Source organism: Ailuropoda melanoleuca, unplaced genomic scaffold (genome assembly GCF_002007445.2).
Source record: "Ailuropoda melanoleuca isolate Jingjing unplaced genomic scaffold, ASM200744v2 unplaced-scaffold9607, whole genome shotgun sequence".
Classification (NCBI taxonomy): Eukaryota; Metazoa; Chordata; class Mammalia; order Carnivora; family Ursidae; genus Ailuropoda; species Ailuropoda melanoleuca.
In genome coordinates this window covers 798,319-816,891 of record NW_023255111.1, presented here as the reverse complement: position 1 = coordinate 816,891, position 18,573 = coordinate 798,319, and the positions used below count along the sequence as shown (strand labels likewise).

At 38.6% G+C, this 18,573-nt stretch overlaps 1 protein-coding gene across 1 annotated transcript in view; it reads left to right on the top strand.

Annotated features, from left to right (window-relative positions):
• The window catches only part of MTMR8 (myotubularin related protein 8), a 178,522-nt gene that overhangs the window by 16,884 nt on the left and 143,065 nt on the right, over window positions 1-18,573 (top strand). Inside the window, 2 exon segments of the mRNA XM_034653522.1 lie at window positions 17,803-17,881; window positions 17,883-17,958. Coding sequence (XP_034509413.1) covers window positions 17,803-17,881; window positions 17,883-17,958 — 155 coding nt within the window.

Sequence of the window (18,573 nt, the reverse complement as noted above, 5' to 3'; positions counted from 1 at the left end):
CCTCGATACTCAGCGCTGGAGATGTTCATTTGTAGAGATCCAGATGTATCTTCCTGCGTCTCAGGCTGATTCCGTGGATATTCCTGCTGGTCTGGTACCTATCCAGCTCAACTCAGGGGACCGGCTGAAAAAGGGGTCCCCTACTCCTCCGCCATCTTTAATCCTCTATCTACCCCGTCTTTCTTTATCCCTTTCTTCTCCTATCTTCCTAGTTCTTATGTTCCATAAATGAAAGAAATCATATGATAATTGTCTTTCTCTGCTTGACTTATTTCACTTAGTATTATCTCCTCCAGTGCCGTCCATGTGGTAGCAAATGTTGAGAACACATTCTTTCTGATAGCTGAGCAATATTCTGTTGTATATATGGATCACAACTTCTTAATCCAGTCATCTGTTGAAGGGCATCTCTGCTCCTTCCACGATTTAGCTATTGTGGACAATGTTGCTATGAACATTGGGGTGCATATGGCCCTTCTCTTCACTACGTATGTATCTTTGGGGTAAATACCCAGTGGTGCAATGACTGGATTATAGGGTAGCTCAATTTTTAACTTTTTAAGGTACCTCCACACTGTTTTCCAGAGTGGCTGTACCAGCTTGCATTCACACCAACAATGTAGGGGATCCCCTTTCTCCACATCCTCTCCAGCAATTGTTGTTTCTTGACTTGTCAATTTTTGCCATTCTAACAGGCGTAAGGTGGTATCTTAGTGTGGTTTTGATTTGAATTTCCATGATGGCTAATGATTTCGACCATTTTTTCATGTCTGTTAGCCATTTGTATGTCATCATTGGAAAAGTGTCTGTTCATGTCTTCTGTGCATTTAATGCTTTGTTTATTTGTTTCTTGTGTATTGAGATTGAGAAGTTCTTTGTAGATCTTGCATACCAGTCTTTTATCTGTAGTTTCATTTGCAAAAATCTTCTCCCATTCCATGGACTGCCTCTTTGTTTTTTTGACTGTTTCCTTGGCTGTGCAGAAGATTTTTATCTTGATGTAGTCCCACAAGTTCATTTTATCTTTTGTTTCTCTTGCCTTTGGAGAAGTGTCGTGAAAAAGGTTGCTTTTTCTGATGTTGTAGAGCTTGCTGCCTTTGGTCTCCTCTTGGATTTTGATAGATTCCTGTCTCACATCGAGGTCTTTCATCCACTTGGAGTTTATCTTTGTGTATGGTGTGAGAGAGTGGTCAAGTTTCATTCTTTTGCATGTAGCTGTCCAATTTTCCCAGCACCATTTATTGAAGAGACTGTCTTTTTTCCACTGGATTTTTTTTTCCTGCTTTGTCAAAAATTAGTTGCCCAAAGCGCTGAAGGTCCATTTCTGGGTTCTCTATTCTGTTCCATTGGTCTATGTGTCTGTTTTTGTGCCAGTACCATGTGGTCTTTGTGATCATAGCTTTGTAGTACAGCTCAAAATCAGGCATTGTGATGTCCCCAGCTTTGTTTTTCCTTTTCAACAGTTCTTTGGCAAATCGGGGCCTCTTCTGGTTCCATACAAATTTAAGGACTATTAGTTTCAGTTCTTTGAAAAATGTCCTTGGTATTTTGATCGGTATAGCATTGAAAGTGTAAATTGCGTTGGGTAGCATGGACATTTTAACTATGTTAATTCTTCCGATCCATGAGCATGGAATATTTTTCCATCTTTTGGTGTCTTCCTCAATGTCTTTCAAGAGTGATTTATAGTTTCTAGAATGTAGATCCTTTATGTCTCTGGTTACGATCATTCCAAGGTAACGTATAGATTTTGTGCTATTGTAAATGGGATGGATTCCGTAATTTGTCTTTCTTCAGTCTCATTATTCGTGTATAGAAAGGAAATGATTTCTGTGCTTTGATTTTGCATCCCGCCACATTACTGAATTGCTCTATAACTTCCAATAGTTTGTGAGTGGATTCTTTTGGGTTTTCCATAGAGAGTTCATGTCATCTGTGAAGAGAGACAGTTTGACTTCTTCTTTGCCAATTTGGATACCTTTAATCCCTTTTTGTTGTCTGATTGCTGTTGCAAGGACTTCTAGTACTAAGTTGAATAGTAGTGGTGAGAGTGGGCATCCTTGTTGTGTTCTGATCTTAAGGGAAAGCCTTCTAGCTTTTCCCCATTTAGAATGATATTTGCTGTAGGCTTTCCATAGATGGTTTTATGGGATTGAGGATTGTACCCACTATCCCTACAATCTGAAAGTTTTTAAACAGGAAAGGGTGCTGTATTTTGTCAAATGCTTTTTCTGCATCTATTCCCGAGAATCATATGATTTTTGGCCTCTTCTTTCTGGATAAAATCTAAGACACCAATCGATTTGCGAATGTTGAACCACCCTTGTATCCCAGAGATGAATCCCACTTGGTCATGATGGATAATCCTTTTAATGCACTGTTGGATTCTATTACCCATGATCTTGTTGAGGATTTTGGCATCCATATTTTTTAGGGTAATCGGTCTGTAATTTTCCTTTTTGATGGGGTCTTTGCCTGGTTTGGGGATCAAGGTAATATTGGCCTCATAGAATGAGTTTGGTGGCTTTCCTTCTGTTTCTATTTTTTAAAATAGCTTGAGGAGAATAGGTATTATTTCTTCTTTGAATCATTGGTAGAATTCCCCTGAAAAACCATCCGGTCCTGTTGTTTTGTATTTTGGAAGTTTTTTTTATCACTGTTTCAATAGCGTCATAATTAATAGGCCTGTTTAAAAAATCAGTATCTTCCTGGTTCAGTCTTGGTAGTTTGTAGGTTTCCAGGAAGGCCTCCATCTCTTCCAGACTGCTTAATTTATTGGCATAAAGCTGTTGATAAAAGTTTCTAATAATCCTTCCAATTTCATTGGTGTTGGTTTTGACCTCTCCTTTTTCATTCATAATTTTATTAATTTGGGTCCTTTCTCTATTCTTTTGGATAAGTCTTGCCAGTGGTCTATTAATTTTATTCATTCTCTCAAAGAATGAGCTTCTAGTTCTATTAATCAGCTCTACTCTACCCCTGGTTTCTAATTCATTGATTTCTGCTCTTATATTGGTCAACTGCTTCCTCGTGCATGGATTAGGCCTGTTCCTCTGTTGCTGTTCCAATTTCTTGAGGTAAGAATATAAAAACTGCATTTTAGATTTTTCTATTCTTTTGAGTGAGGCTCTGATGGCTATGTATTTCCCCCTTAGGACTGCTTTTGCAGTATCCCATAGACTTTGGACCATTGTGTTTTCATTCTCGTTGGTCTCCGTAAGTTGTTTAAATTGAGTTTTGATTTCCTGGTTTATCGAGTCATTCCTGAGCAGGATGGTTCTTAGTCTCCAAGTGTTTGAGTTTCTTCCAAATTTTTTCTTGTGGTTGAGTTCTAATTGCAATGCGTTGTGGTGTGAGAATATGCAGGGAATAATTTCAATCTTTTGGTATTGGTTGAGACCTGTTTTGTGACCCAGGACATGGTCTATTCTTGAGAATGTTCCATGGGCATTAGAAGAGAATGAGTATTCTTTGGTTCTGGGGTCTAGTGTTCTATATATATATATGAGGTCCAACTCATCAAGTATGGCAGTCAAAGCTCTTGTTTTTTTGTTGATTTTCTGCTTAGGTGATCTGTGTATTGCTGAGAGTGGAGTGTTGAGGTCCCCTTCTATTAAAGTATTTTTATCTATATCTCTCTTTATTCTGGTTAAGAGTTGGCTTGTGTTTCTTGCTGTTTCCCTGTTGGGGGCATATATATTTATAATTGTCATATCCACTTGTTGGATACATCCTTTAAGAATAATATAGTGCCCTTCTGTGTCTCTAACTATAGTCTTTCATTTAAAATCAAATATGTCTGGTGTGAGAATCGCTACCCCAGCTTTCTTTTGAGGTCCATTGGTGTGAAAGATGGTATTCCATCTCTTTGCTTCCAGTCTGAATGTATCTTTGGTTTCAAAATATGTCTCTTGTAGACAGCAAATGGATGGGTCTTGTCTTTTTATCCAATCTGCAACCCTGTGAGGTTTTATGGGAGCATTTAAGCCATTCACATTAAGACTGAATACTGAGAGATATGATTTTAATGATGCCATATTGCCAGTAAAGTCTTTGTTTCTATAGATTGTGACTTTCTGTTCTGTATTGCTCTTGGGGTCTTTTCACTTTTATAGAACCCCCCTTAATATCTCCTGTAGGGCTGGTTTCGTGGTTACGAAATTGGTCAGTGACTGGCAATTCTGGAAAGTCTTTTTTGCTGGATAAAGGATCCTTGGCTGCTTGTTTTTCTCTGAAAGAGCTTTAAAAATGCCCCCCAACCCTTTCTCTCATTCCAGATCTCTGTAGACAGGTCTGACGTAATTCTGATACTTTTGCCTTGTTATGTGAGAAATTTCTTTGCCCTGGTCTCTTTCAATACTATATCTTTGGAATCTAATACTTGAGAATTGCACTATGATGTGATGTGGCATAGGTTTTTCATGATTGAGCTTTGGAAGGGTCCTATCTACCTCTTGGACATGAAAGTTTGTTTCCTTTGCTAGATTAAGGAAGTTTTCAGCTACATTTTGTTCAAATATCTCTTCTAGACCTGTTTTTCTCCACCCCCTCGGGGATGCCAATGATTCTGTTATTGGATTGTTTCATTGAGTTTTTAATCTCCCGTAACCTACATTCTTTAGAATGGATTTTTTTGATTCCAGATTTTATTTTAGCTTTCTCTTCCACTAACCCATCCTCAAATTCGCTGATACGTTCTTCTGCTCATTCACCCTGGCCATCAGAGCCTCTAGTTTTGACTGCATTTGATTCATAGAATTTTTAATTTCTACCAGATTCACTCTCAATTCCACCCTTAGTGATTCTATATTCTCATTAACATTTTCGTTATTACTTTTTTCAAGTCTACACATTATCTTGACCATTGTTACACTGAATTACATTTCTGATAATTTGGTTATATTCATATCCATTAGTTTGGCGGCAGAGGCCACAGGCTCATTGTCTTGTCTTTGCTGGGGGGGATTTCTCCTTCTCGTCATTCTGATGAGGAGAGGTTGCAGGGTTGTCCAGAGCCCAAATTATTGACTGGGACCCAGGCAGTATGCACTTGTTTTATAGGGATCTTAGGGATGTGGACTTCTTGATTTTTCAGCCTGACTCCTGGGAGAGGGGTCTGCCACTCCGAAACTCAGGCAACCCTGTTTGTGTAGAGTCTCCATGTCTCCTGTGAGGGGGGATGGTGATGGGCACTCTGTGAGCCGTTATTTCCCGGCTTTTGTTCTTCAGCAGCTTTCCCTGGTGGTTTGCTGTGCCTCTTCTGAGAAAGCAGCAGTAGCCGAATCTCAGCCTCTCTCTCAGAACAGAGGGTTCAGAGACTGTTCTCCACTGATGCTCTTGCCACTTTAACTCTGTTTCTGTTGGTGCTGCTAAACCCTGCAGAGTCCCGGGATTTGTGCCCCACAGCCAGCATCCCAGCCATCACTTCCAGGGCTGGCGTGTCTCTGTCCTTTTTGTTTCTAGCACCGCCAGCCTCCAGGCGCCAGCTGCCAGCCACCAGCTGCCTCCACGTGTTCCAGAGCTCCCAGTCTCATTCTGGTTCCAGTGAGCATATCAGAGCCCCATTTCAGTCTGGTTGTGTGTGTTTCCCGGCTCATGGTCTCAGTCTGCTCTCTTGTGAGTGGTGGTCTGCAAGTCCGCCTGCTCCACCATGCAGTTGGCTATCACTTCCTGGCTCTGAAATGCAGTGGCTCCCTCCTCCTTCCTTTTATCTTTCAATATCTGTGCTTGGTTTCATGGCTCTCTGCTTCGTACCTCAATACTCAGTGCTGGAGTTGTTCATTTGTAGAGATCCAGATGTATCTTCCTGCATCTCATGCTGATTCTGTGGATGTTCAGGATGGTCTGGCACCTATCCAACTTGACTCAGGGGATCAGCTGAAAAAGGGGTCCCCTACGCCTCTACCATCTTAACTCTTTCCCTGCATCTGTATTTTATAAGTGAAATTGGTCTAAGTTTTATTTTCTTATACTTGTTTATTTGCTTTTAGAATAGACTATCATTCTTTTTGTACAGTCAAATGGAAAGATAGTCATTAACTGTTTCCTAGAAGTTTGTTAGAATTACAGACTGATTTCCCTAATGAATATGGATGCCAAAATTCTCAACAAGATCCTGGCTAATAGAATCAAACAGTACATTAAAAGGAGTATCCATCATGACCAAGTGGGATTCATCCCTGGGATGCAAGGGTGGTTCAACATTTGCAAATCAATTGATGTCTTAGATTTTATCCAGAAGGAAAAAGCCAAAAATCATATGATTCTCTGAATAGAGGCAGAAAAAGCATTTGACAAAATACAGCATCCGTTCCTGATTAAAACCCTTCAGATCTTAGGGATAGAGGGTACATTCCTCAATCTAATAAAAACCATCTATAAAAAGCCTACACCAAATATCATTCTCAATGGGGAAAAGCTGCAAGCCTTTCCCTTAAGATCAGGAACATGACAAGGAGGCCCACTCTCACCACTACTATTCAACCTAGTACTAGAAGTCCTTCCAACAGCAATCAGACAAGAAAAAGGGATAAAATCCAAATTGGCAAAGAAGAAGTCAAACTGTCTCTCTTCACAGATGACATGATACTCATATGGAAAACCCAAAAGAATCCACTCCCAAACTATCAGAAGTTATACAGCAATTCAGTAATGTGGTGGGATAAAAAATCAATACTCAGAAATCAGTTGCATTTCTATACACGAATAATGAGACTGAAGAAAGACAAATTACGGAATCCATCCCATTTACAATAGCACAAAATCTATACGTTACCTTGGAATGATCGTAACCAGAGACATAAAGGATCTATATTCTAGAAACTACAAATCACTCTTGAAAGACATTGAAGAAGACACATAAAGATGGAAAAATATTCCATGCTCATGGATCGGAAGAATTAACATAGTTAAAATGTCCATGCTACCCAGAGCAATCTACACTTTCAGTTCTATCCCGATCAAAATACCAATGACATTTTTCAAAGAATGGAAACAAATAGTCCTTAAATTTGTATGGAACCAGAAAAGGCCCCAAATCTCCAAGGAACTGTTGAAAACGAAAAACAAAGTTGGGGGCATCACAATGCTGGATTTCGAGCTGTACTACCGGGCTGTGATCACAAAGACAGCATGGTAATGGCATGAAAACTAATACATAGTCCAATGGAAAAGAAGAGAACCCAGAAATAGACCCTTGGGCTCTTTGGGCAACTAATCTTTGACAAAACAGGAAAAAGCATCCAGTGGAAAAAAGACAGTCTCTTCAATAAATGGTGCTGGGAAAATTGGACAGCTACATGCAAAAAAATGATACTCGACCACTCTCTCACACCATACACAAAGATATACTCCAAATGGATGAAAGACCTCGATGTGACACAGAAATCCATCAAAATGCTAGAGGAGACCATAGGCAGCAACCTCTATGACATTGGCCAGAGCAAACTTTTTCATGACACATCTCCAAAGCAAGAAAAACAAAAGGTAAAATGAACTTGAGGGACTACATCAAGATAAAAAGCTTCTGCACAGCCAAAGAAACAGTCAAAAAAACTGTGAGGCAGCCCACGGAATGGGAGAATATATTTGCAAAGGACACTACAAATAAAAGACTGTTATCCAAGATCTACAAAGAACTTCTCAAACTCAATACACAAGAAACAAAAAAACAAAGCATAAGATGGGCAGAAGATATGAACAGACACTTTTCCAATGAAGGCATTCAAATGGCTAACGGACACATGAAAATATGTTCAAAATCATTAGCCATCAGGGAAATTCAAATCAAAACCACACTAAGATACCACCGTACGCCAGTTAGAATGGCAAAATTTGACAAGGCAAGAAACAACAATAGCTGGAGAGGATGTGGAGAAAGGGGATCACTCCTACATTGTTGGTGGGAATGCAAGTTGGTACAGCCACTCTGGATAACTGTGTGGAGGTTCCTTAAAAAGTTAAAAATTGAGCTACCCTGTGACCCAGCAATTGCACTATTGGGTATTTACCCCAAAGATACAGACGTAGTGAAGAGAAGGGCCATATGCACCCCGATGTTCATAGCAGCATTGTCCACAATAGCTAAATCATGGAAGGAGCCGAAATGGACTTCAACAGATGACTGGATTAAGAAGCTGTGGTCCATATATACAATGGAATATTTTTCAGCTATCATAATGAATGATTTCTCAACATTTGCCTCAACATGGACAGCACTGGAGGAGATAATGCTAAGTGAAATAAGTCAAGCAGAGGAAGATATTTATCATATGATTTCTCTCATCTATGGAAAATGTGAACTAGGAAGATCAGTAGGTGAAAAAAGGGATAAAGAAAGGGGGTGTATTCAGAAGGGGGAATGAAGCATGAGAAACTATGGACTCTGAGAAACAGACTGAGGGCTTCAGAGGGGAGGGTCATGGGGGAATGGGATAGGCTGGTGATGGGTAGTAATGAGGGCACGTATTGTATGGTGCACTGGGTGTTATACACAACTAATGAATCATCGAGCTTTGCATCAGCAACCAGGGATGTACTGTATGGTTACTAACAGTATAATAATAATAATAATAATAATAATAATAATAATAAAATAATAAAAGAAGTTTGTTAGAATTCACCTATAAAATCATGGACCTTAGGGTTTTTGTGGGGGAATATTTGACTAATAGTGCTTTTTATATTTTTATTGGAATTTTGTCAGTCCAAGTATGTTTTTTAATTCATTATCATATTGTTCAAAATAATCTTTTTTTAAAACTTTTTTCTTATGTTGTTTACTGAAAGGCAGATGGGTGAGGGGGGTGTGTGAAATAGATGATGGAGATTAAGGAGTGCACTTGTTGTGATGTCAGCTGGGTATTTTATGTAGTGTTGAATCACTATATTGTACAAATGAAACTAATATCACACTGTATATTATCTAACTGGAATTAAAATAAAAACTTCTAAAAAGAGGAGTGAACTTGTAATGAGCACTGTGTGATGTATGGAATGGTTCAATCACCAGATTGTACACAGGAAAATAATATAACACTCTATATTAACTATATTGGAATTAAAATTTAAAAAATTCTTTGTTGCATTATATCTCCTTTTTTATTCTGTATTTTGTTTATTTCCCTCTCCCCCCCCTTTTTTTTTTTTACAGATCATTCTTTTCAAAGATCTATTACTTTCTAAAGAATTAAATTCTAGTTTTGGTCATCTTTTCTGGTTTCTTTTGTTTTTAAGTTTTTCTTTAAATTCCAGTTAATTAACATACAATGTAATATTAGTTTTTGGTGTACAGTATAGTATTTCAAAACTTACATACAATACCCAGTACTCATTACAAAAGGTGGCCTCCTTAATACCCATCACCTATTTAACCCATCCCTCCACCCACATCCCTTCTGGGAATCATCTATTTGTTCTTTATAGTTTAGAATCTGTTTCTTCGTTTTCCTTTCATTTTCCCCCATGTTCATTTGTTTTGTTTCTTAAATTCCACATATGAGTGAAATCATATGGTATTTCTCTTTCTCTGACTGACTTATTTCATGTAGCATACTACTCTTTAGCTCCATCCTTATTGATGCAAATGGAAAGACTTCATTCTTTTTTATGGATAAATAATATCCCTCTGTGTGTGTGTGTGCATTGTGTGTGTGTGTGCATGCACACACACACTTTGTGTTAACTAACTGCAATTTATTATGCTAAGTGAAATAAGTCAAGCATAGAAAGTCAATTATCATATGGTTTCACTTATTTGTGGAACATAAGGAATAGCATGGAGAACATCAGGAGAAGGAAGGGAAAAATGAATGGGGGGGAAATCAGAGTGGGAAATGAACCATGAAAGACTATGTACTTCGGGAAACAAACTGAGGGTTTTCAAGGGGAGGGGATGGGGGCATGGGTTAGCATGGTGATGGGTATTAAGGAGGGCACATATTACACAGAGCACTGGGTGTTTTAAGCAAACAGTGAATCATGGAACACTACATCAAAAGCTAATGATGTACTGTATAGTGACTAACATAAAATAAAAAAAATTAAAAAAATTAACCGCCCCCCAAAAAACTAACTACAATTTAAATAAAATAAAAAGATAGGGGCCCCTGGGTGGCACAGCGGTTAAGCGTCTGCCTTCGGCTCAAGGCGTGATCCCGGCGTTATGGGATAGAGCCCCACATCAGGCTCCTTTGCTATGAGCCTGCTTCTTCCTCTCCCACTCCTCCTGCTTGTGTTCCCTCTTTCGCAGGCTGTCTCTATCTCTGTTGAATAAATCAATAAAATCTTTTAAAAAAGATAAAGTATATGCTTTATTTAAAATTTAGTTAACATACAGTGCAATATTAGTGTCTGGAGGAGAATTCAGGGATTCATCACTTAAAAACACCACCCAGTTCTCATCACAACAAATACCCTCTTTAATACCATCACCCATCTAGCCCATTCTTTACCCACCTCCTTCCATCAGTCCTCAGTTTGTTCTTTATCGTTAAGAGTCTTTTATGGACTCTGGGAAACAAACTGAGGGCTTCGGGGGGGGATGGGATAGGCTGGTGTTGGGTATTAAGGAGGGGACATATTGCATGGTGCACTGGGTGTTATACGCAAGTAATGAATCATGGAACTTTACATCAAAAACTGGGGATGTACTGTATGGTGACTAACATAATATAATAAAAATATTATTATTAAAAAAGAGTCTTTTATGGCTTATTTTCCTCTCCTTTTTTTTCTTTTCCCCTTTTCCATCTGTCCATTTGTTTTGTTTCTTAATTTCCTTATTTGAGTGAAACCATATATTTGTCTTTCTTTGACTGACTTATGTTGCTTACCATAATACACACTAGGTCCAACCACATTGTTTCAAATGACAATATTTCATTCTTTTTGATAGCCAAGTAATGTTCCATTATATCACTTTATGCGTGTATGTGTATATATATAAACACACACACACGTATATAAAAAACCTCTTTTGTAATCCATTTGTTAATCGATGACATTTGGGCCCTTTCCATAATTTGGCTATTGCTAACATTGCTCCTATAAACATTAAGGTGAATGTGTTCTTTCGAATCAGCATTTTTCTATCCTTTGGACAAATACATAGTAATCCAATTGCTGGGTCATAGGGTAATTCTACTTTTAACTTTTTGAGGAACCTCCATACTGTTTTACACAGTGGCTGTACCAGTTTGCATTTCCACCAACAGTGTAAAAGGGTTCCTTTTTGCATCCTTGCCAACATTTGTTGTTTCCTGAGTTGTTAATTTTAGCTATTCTGAGGTGATAGGTGGTATCTTGTGGTTTGATTTATTTTTCCTGACGATGAGGGATGTTGAGCATCTTTTCATGTGTCTAAAATATCTATTCATGTCTTCAGCCCATGTCTTAACTGGATTTACTATTTTTTTGGGTGTTGAGTTTGATAAGTTCTTTATAGATTTTAGATATTAGCCCTTTATCCAATATGTCATTTGCAAATATCTTCTTGCATTCTGTTGGTAGCCTTTTAGTTGGGTTGATGGTTTCCTCTGCTGTGCAGAAGCTTTTTATCATGTGATGAAGTCCCAAATGTTCATTTTTGCTTTTGTTTCCCCTGCCTCCATTGATGTGTCTCATAGGAAGTTGCTGTGGCTGAGTTCAAAAAGGTTGCTGACTGTGTTCTCCTCTACATATTGAAGGCTTCCTGTCTTACATTTTAGTAATTCATTCATTTTGAATTTATTTTTGTATATGGTGTAAGAAAGTGGCCCAGTTTCATTCTTTTGCATGTAGCTCTACAATTTTCAAAGGAACGTTTGTTGAATGGACTGTCTTTTTTTCCATTAGATATTCTTTCCTGCTTTGTCAAAGATTAGTGGACCATATGTTTTTGGGTCTATTACTGGGTTCTCTATTCTGTTCCATTGATTTATGTGTCTGTTATTGTGCTAGTACCATACTATCTGGACGATAACAAGCTTTGTAATACAGCTTGCAGTCTGGAGTTGTGATGCCTCCAGCTTTGGTTTTCTCTTCTTTTTTTTACTATAATAATATTTTTCTATTATATTATTTTAGTGACCATACAGTACATCACGGGTTTTTGATGTAAAGCTCGATGATTCATTAGTTGCGTATAACACCCAGTGCACCATGCAAAACGTGCCCTCCTTACTACCCATCACCAGTCTATCCCATTCCCAAACCCCCCTCCCCTCCGAAGCCCTCAGTTTGTTTCTCAGAGTCCAATGTCCATCATGTTTCATTCCCCCTTCTGATTCCCATCTTCTTTATCCCTTTCTTCCCCTACCGATCTTCCTAGTTCTTATGTTCCATAGATGAGAGAAATCATATGATAATTGTCTTTCTCTGCTTGACTTCTTTCACTTAGCATTATCTCCTCCAGTGCAATCCATGTTGCAGCAAATGTTGAGAATTCATTCTTTCTGATAGCTGAGTAATATTCCATTGTATATATGGACCACAGCTTCTTAATCCAGTCATCTGTTGAAGGGCAACTCAGTTCCTTCCACGATTCAGCTATTGTGGCCATTGCTGCTATGAACATTGGGGTGCATATGGCCCTTCCCTTCACTACGTCTCTATCTTTGGGGTAAACACCCAGTAGTGCAATGGCTGGGTCATAGGGTAGCTCAATTTTCAACTTTTTAAGGGACCTCCACACTGTTTTCCAGAGTGGCTGTACCAACTTGCATTCCCACCAACAATGTAGGAAGGATCCCCTTTCTCCAGATCCTTACCAACAATGGTAGTTTCTTGCCTTGTCTATTTTTGCCATTCTAACTGGCATAAGGTGGTATCTCAGTGTGGTTTTGATTTGAATTTCCCTGATGGCTAATGATTTTGAACATTTTTTCATGTGTCTGTTAGCCATTTGTATGTCTTCATTGGAAAAGTGTCTGTTCATATCTTCTGCCCATTTTTGATTTGTTTGTTTCTCATGTATTGAGTTTGAGAAGTTCTTTGCAGATCTTGGATACCAGTCTTTTATCTGTAGTGTCATTTGCAAATATATTCTCCCATTCTGTGGGTTGCCTCTTAGTTTTTCTGTCTGTTTCTTTGGCTGTGCAGAAGATTTTTATCTTGATGAAGTCCCATAAGTTCATTTTATCTTTTGTTTCTCTTGCCTTTGGAGATGTGTCATGAAAAAATTTGCTCTGGCCAATGTCGTAGAGGTTGCTGCCTATGTTCTTCTCTAGAATTTTGATGGATTCCTGTCACACATCGAGGTCTTTCATCATTTGGAGTTTATTTTTGTCTATGGTGTGAGAGAGTGGTCAAGTTTCATTCTTTTGCATGTAGCTGTCCAATTTTCCCAGCACCATTTATTGAAGAGACTGTCTTTTTTCCACCAGATGGTTTTTCCTGCTTTAACAAAGATTAGTTGCCCAAAGAGCTGAGGGTCCATTTCTGGGTTCTCTATTCTGTTCCAGTGGTCTATGTGTCTGATTTTGTGCCAGTACCATGTGGTCTTTGTGATCACAGCTTTGTAGTACAGCTCAAAATCCGGCATTGTGATGCCCCCAGCTTTGTTTTTCCTTTTCAACAGTTCCTTGGTGATTCAGGGCCTTTTCTGGTTCCATACAAATTTAAGGACTATTTGTTCCAGTTCTTTGAAAAATGTCCTCCGTATTTTGATCGGGATGGCATTGAAAGTGTAGATTGCTCTGGGTAGCATGGACATTTTAACTATGTTAATTCTTCCAATCCATGAGCATGGAGTATTTTTCCATCTTTTTGTGTGTTCTTCAATGTCTTTCAAGAGTGATTTATAGTTTCTAGAATATAGATCATTTATGTCTCTGGTTAAGTTACTTCCAAGGTAACGTATGGTTTTTGGTGCTATTGTCAATGGGATGGATTCCCTAATTTCTCTTTCTTCAGTCCCATTATTCGTGTATAGAAATGCAACTGATTTCTGGGCATTGATTTTGTATCCTGCCACCTTACTGAATTGTTCTANCATCCCACCACTTTACTGAATTGCTGTATAGCTTCTAATAGTTTGAGAGTGGTTTCTTTTGGGTTTTCCATAGAGAGTACCATGTCATCTGCGTAGACAGACATTTTGACTTCTTCTTTGCCAATTTGGATAACTTTTATCCCTTTCTGTTGTCTGCTTGCTGTTGCTAAGACTTCTAGTACTATGTTGAATAATAGTGGCAAGAGTGGGCATTCTTGTCGTGTTCCTGATCTTAAGGGAAAGGCTTCCAGCTTTTCCCCATTGAGAANTCTTTTCCCCATTGAGAATAATATTTGCTGTAAGCTTTTCATAGATGGCTTTTATGAATTTGAGAAATGTACCCTCTATTCCTACACTCTGAAGTGTTTTAATCAGGAAAAGATGCTGTATTTTGTCAAATGCTTTTTCTTCATCAATTGAGAGGATCATATGGCTCCTGATTCTTTTCTTGTTGATATGATATATCACACTGCTTGATTTGTGGATGTTGAGCCACGCTTGCATCCCAGGGATGTATCCCACTTGGTCATGATGGACAATCATTTTAATGTACTCTTGGATTCTATTAGCAAGGATCTTGTTGAGGATTTTGGCGTCCATATTCATTAGAGAAATCGGCCCGTAATTCTCCTTTTTGTGGGGGTCTTTGCCTGGTTTGGGGATCAAGGTAATATTGGCCTCATAGAATGAGTTTGCTAGCTTTCCTTCTCTTTCTATTTTTTTGAAATAGCTTTAGGAGAATAGGTATTATTTCTTCTTTGAATGTTTGGTAGAATTCCCCAGGATAACCGTCTGGGCCTGGAGTGTTGTTATTTGGAAGGTTGTTTATCACTGACTCAATCTCTTCATAATTAATTGGCCTGTTTAAGAAATCAATTTCTTTTGGCGCCTGGGTGGCATAGCAGTTAAAGCGTCTGCCTTCGGCTCAGGACGTGATCCCCGTGTTACAGGATCGAGCCCCACATCGGGCTCCTCCACTGTGAGCCTGCTTCTTCCTCTCCCACTCCCCCTGCTTGTGTTCCCTCTCTCGCTTGCTGTCTCTGTCTCTGTCGAATAAAGAAATAAAATCTTTAAAAAATAAAAAAAATTAAAAAAAAGAAATCAATTTCTTCCTGTTTCAGTCTTGGTAGTTTATAGGTTTCCAGCAAGGTCTCCATCTCTTCCAGATTGCTTAATTTATTGGCATATAGCTGTTGACAAAAGTTTCTAATAATCCTTCCAATTTCACTGGTGTTGGTTGTGACTTCTCCTTTTTCATTCATAATTTTATTTATTTGGGTCCTTTTTCTATTCTTTTGGATAAGTCTTGCCAGTGGTTTGTCAATTTTATTGATTCTCTCAAAGAACCAGCTTCTAGTTCCATTGATCTGCTCTACTGTACTCCTGGTTTCTAATTCATTGTTTTCTGTTCTAATCTTGGTCAACTGCTTCCTCGTGAGTGGATTAGGCCTGTCCCTCTGTTGCTGTTCCAGTTTCTTGAGGTGAGAATATAGAAACTGCANAAGAATATAAAAACGGCATGTTAGATTTTTCTATTCTTTTGTGTGGGGCTTGGATGGCTATGTATTTCCCCCTTAGGACTGCTTTTACAGTATCCTATGGGTTTGGGATCCTTGTGTTTTCATTCTCGTTGGTCTGCATAAATTGTTTAAATTAATTTTTGATTTCCTGGTTTATCAAGTCATTCCTGAGCAGGATGGTTCTTAGTCTTCAAGTGTTTGAGTTTCTTCCAAATTTTTCTTTGTCGTTGAGTTCCAATTTCAGAGCATTGTGGTCTGAGAATATGCAGGGGATAATTTCAATCTTTTGGTATCGGTTGAGACCTCTTTTGTGTCCTAGAACATGGTCTCTTTTTGAGAATGTTCCATGGGCATTAGAATAGAATGAGTATTCTTTGGTTCTGGGGTGTAGTGTCCTATATATATCTATGAGGTCCAACACATTGAGTATGGCATTTAAAGCATTTGATTCTTTGCTTAGTTTTTGCCAGGATGTTCTTTTTCCAATAGTGGGGTGTTGAGGTCCCCTACTATTAATGTATTTTTATCTATATGTCTCTTTATTCTGGTTAAGATTTGGCTTGTGTATCTTGCTGCTCTCCTGTTGGGGCATATATATTTATAATTGTCATATCCACTTGTTGGATACACCCTTTAAGTATAATATAGTGTCCTTCTGTGTCTCTAACTATAGTCTTTAGTTTAAAATCCAATCTATATGATATGAGAATTGCTACCCAGCTTTCTTTTGAGGTCCATTTGCGTGAAAGATGGCACTCCATCCTTTACTGTCAGCCTGAATGTATCTTTTGGTTCAAAATGCATCTCTTGTAGACAGCAAATATATGGGTCATTTCTTTTTATCCAATCTGCAACCCTGTGGTGTTTTATGGGAGCATTCAAGCCATTTACATTGATAGTGTTTATTGAGAGATATAATTTTAATGATGCCATGTTGCCAGTAGTCTTTGTTTGTATCGGTTGTGACTTTCTGTTCTGTATCACTCTTGGGGCCTTTTTGCCTTTATAGAACCCCCTTAACATTTCCTGTAGGGCTGGTTTCATGGTTATGAAATTGGTTAATGATTGGCGATTCTGGAATGTCTTTATTTCTCCATCAATTCTGAATGACATCCTTGCTGGATAAAGGATCCTTGGCTGCATGTTTTTCTCTGAAAGAGCTTTAAAAATGCCCCCCCCAACACCTTCTCTCATTCCATGCCTGTGTAGACAGGCATGACGTAATTCTGATACCTTTGCCTTGGTACGTGAGAAATTTCTTTGCCCTGGCCACTTTCAATACTGTATCCTTGGATCTAATATTTGTGAATTGTGCTATGACATGATGTGGCATAGGTTTGTTGTGGTTGAGCTTGGGAGGGGTCCTCTCTGCCTCTTGGACACAAATGTTTGTTTCCCTCGCTAGATTAGGGAAGTTTTCAGCTACAATTTGTTCAAATATCTCTTCTAGACCTCTGTTTTTCTCCACCCCCTCAAGGATGCCGATGATTTTGACATTGGATCATTTCATTGAGTCAGTAATCTCCGTAACCTACATTCGTGGGCATGGATTTTCTTAAGTCCAGATTCTATTTTCATTTTTTCTTCTACTAACCCATCCTCCAATTCGCTATTATGATCCTCTGCCTCATTTACCCTGGCCATCAGAGCCTCTAGTTTTGACTGCATTTGGCTCATAGAATTTTTAATTTCTGCCAGATTCACTCTCATTTCTGCCCTTTGAGATTCCATATTCTCATTGACATTTTCCGTTAATACTTTTTTCAAGTCTACACATCATCTTGACCATTGTTACTCTGAATTCCATTTCTGATAATTTGGTTACATCCATATCCATTAGTTCTGTGGTAGAGGCCACAGACTCATTGTCTTTTCTTTGCTGGGGGCAACTTCTCCTTCTCATCATTCTGATGAGGAGAGTTTGCAGGGTTGTCCAGAGCCCAAATTATTGACCAGGACCCAGGCTATGCACCCTTGTTTTATGAGGATCTTAGGGATGTGGGCTTCTTCTTTAAAGATTTTATTTATTTATGTGGCAGAGAGACAACCAGCGAGAGAGTGGACACAAGCAGGGGAGAGGGAGAGGAAGAAGCAGGCTCCCAGAGGAGGAGCCCGATGATTCCGGTTCTTATTCTCTACATAAAGGCAGCCTTGTACACAAGTCACTTTCCTTTTCTGGGGCTGTTTGACAAACATTCCCTATAGAAGAAGGAAATCTAGCCTTTTTTTTGTTTTTTTGGGGGGTTTTTTTAGTGTTATTGTTGTTCTTTAAGTTTCACTCGTTATTACTTTTTTCATGCTTTTCTCCTCCAGCATTTCCTGAAGATCTCTATGCTTTTTCTTATAATCCCAGATCCTCAAAAGAGATGAGGGAAAATGGGTGGAAATTATTGACCCAACATCAGTTTTGAGTGAATGGGAATACCCAACAGGTACTGGACCATAACAGATGCCAACAGAAACTATGAGGTAATTTTGTCATTGTTGCTTTCCTTTTGATCCATTTAATCAATGCATCAAGACAGAAAAATATCAGCAAGCAGGCTTTTGGAAAAAGAAAAATCACTCTTAATCTCTTGTTTTCATTTAACATTAGCCATTCAACAAGCATTTATTAAGTACCTACTGCACCTAAGATGCTGAGTCAGAGTTCTCATAGTCTAAAGCATAGGGTGCTATGGGAGGATAGATGAAGGATATGGAATTCAAACTAGGAAGCTAAAAACAGCCTGATGCTTTGGGGTATAGTCTGGAGAAAAAAATATATCTTAATTTATACAGGGAGAGAGGAAAGGTCAGGAAATGAAGCCATATCATGAAGAGCTTCATGGCCAAATTAACAAATTTGAACATTATCCTGAAGACCGTTAGGAGCCACTGAAGTATTTTAAACTAGTAAGGAATGTGAGTGTATTTATGTTTTAGAAAGATAACTTTGGTATTGGTGTGGAGAATTTGTTTGCTGGAGCTAAGAATGCAGGATAATGATATGAGAATTGCCAAACTAAGGCAATAACTATAGATGGAGGGGAGGAGATGGTTTTAAGAGATATGTGGTAGAATTTAAAGAACCTGGTGACAGAT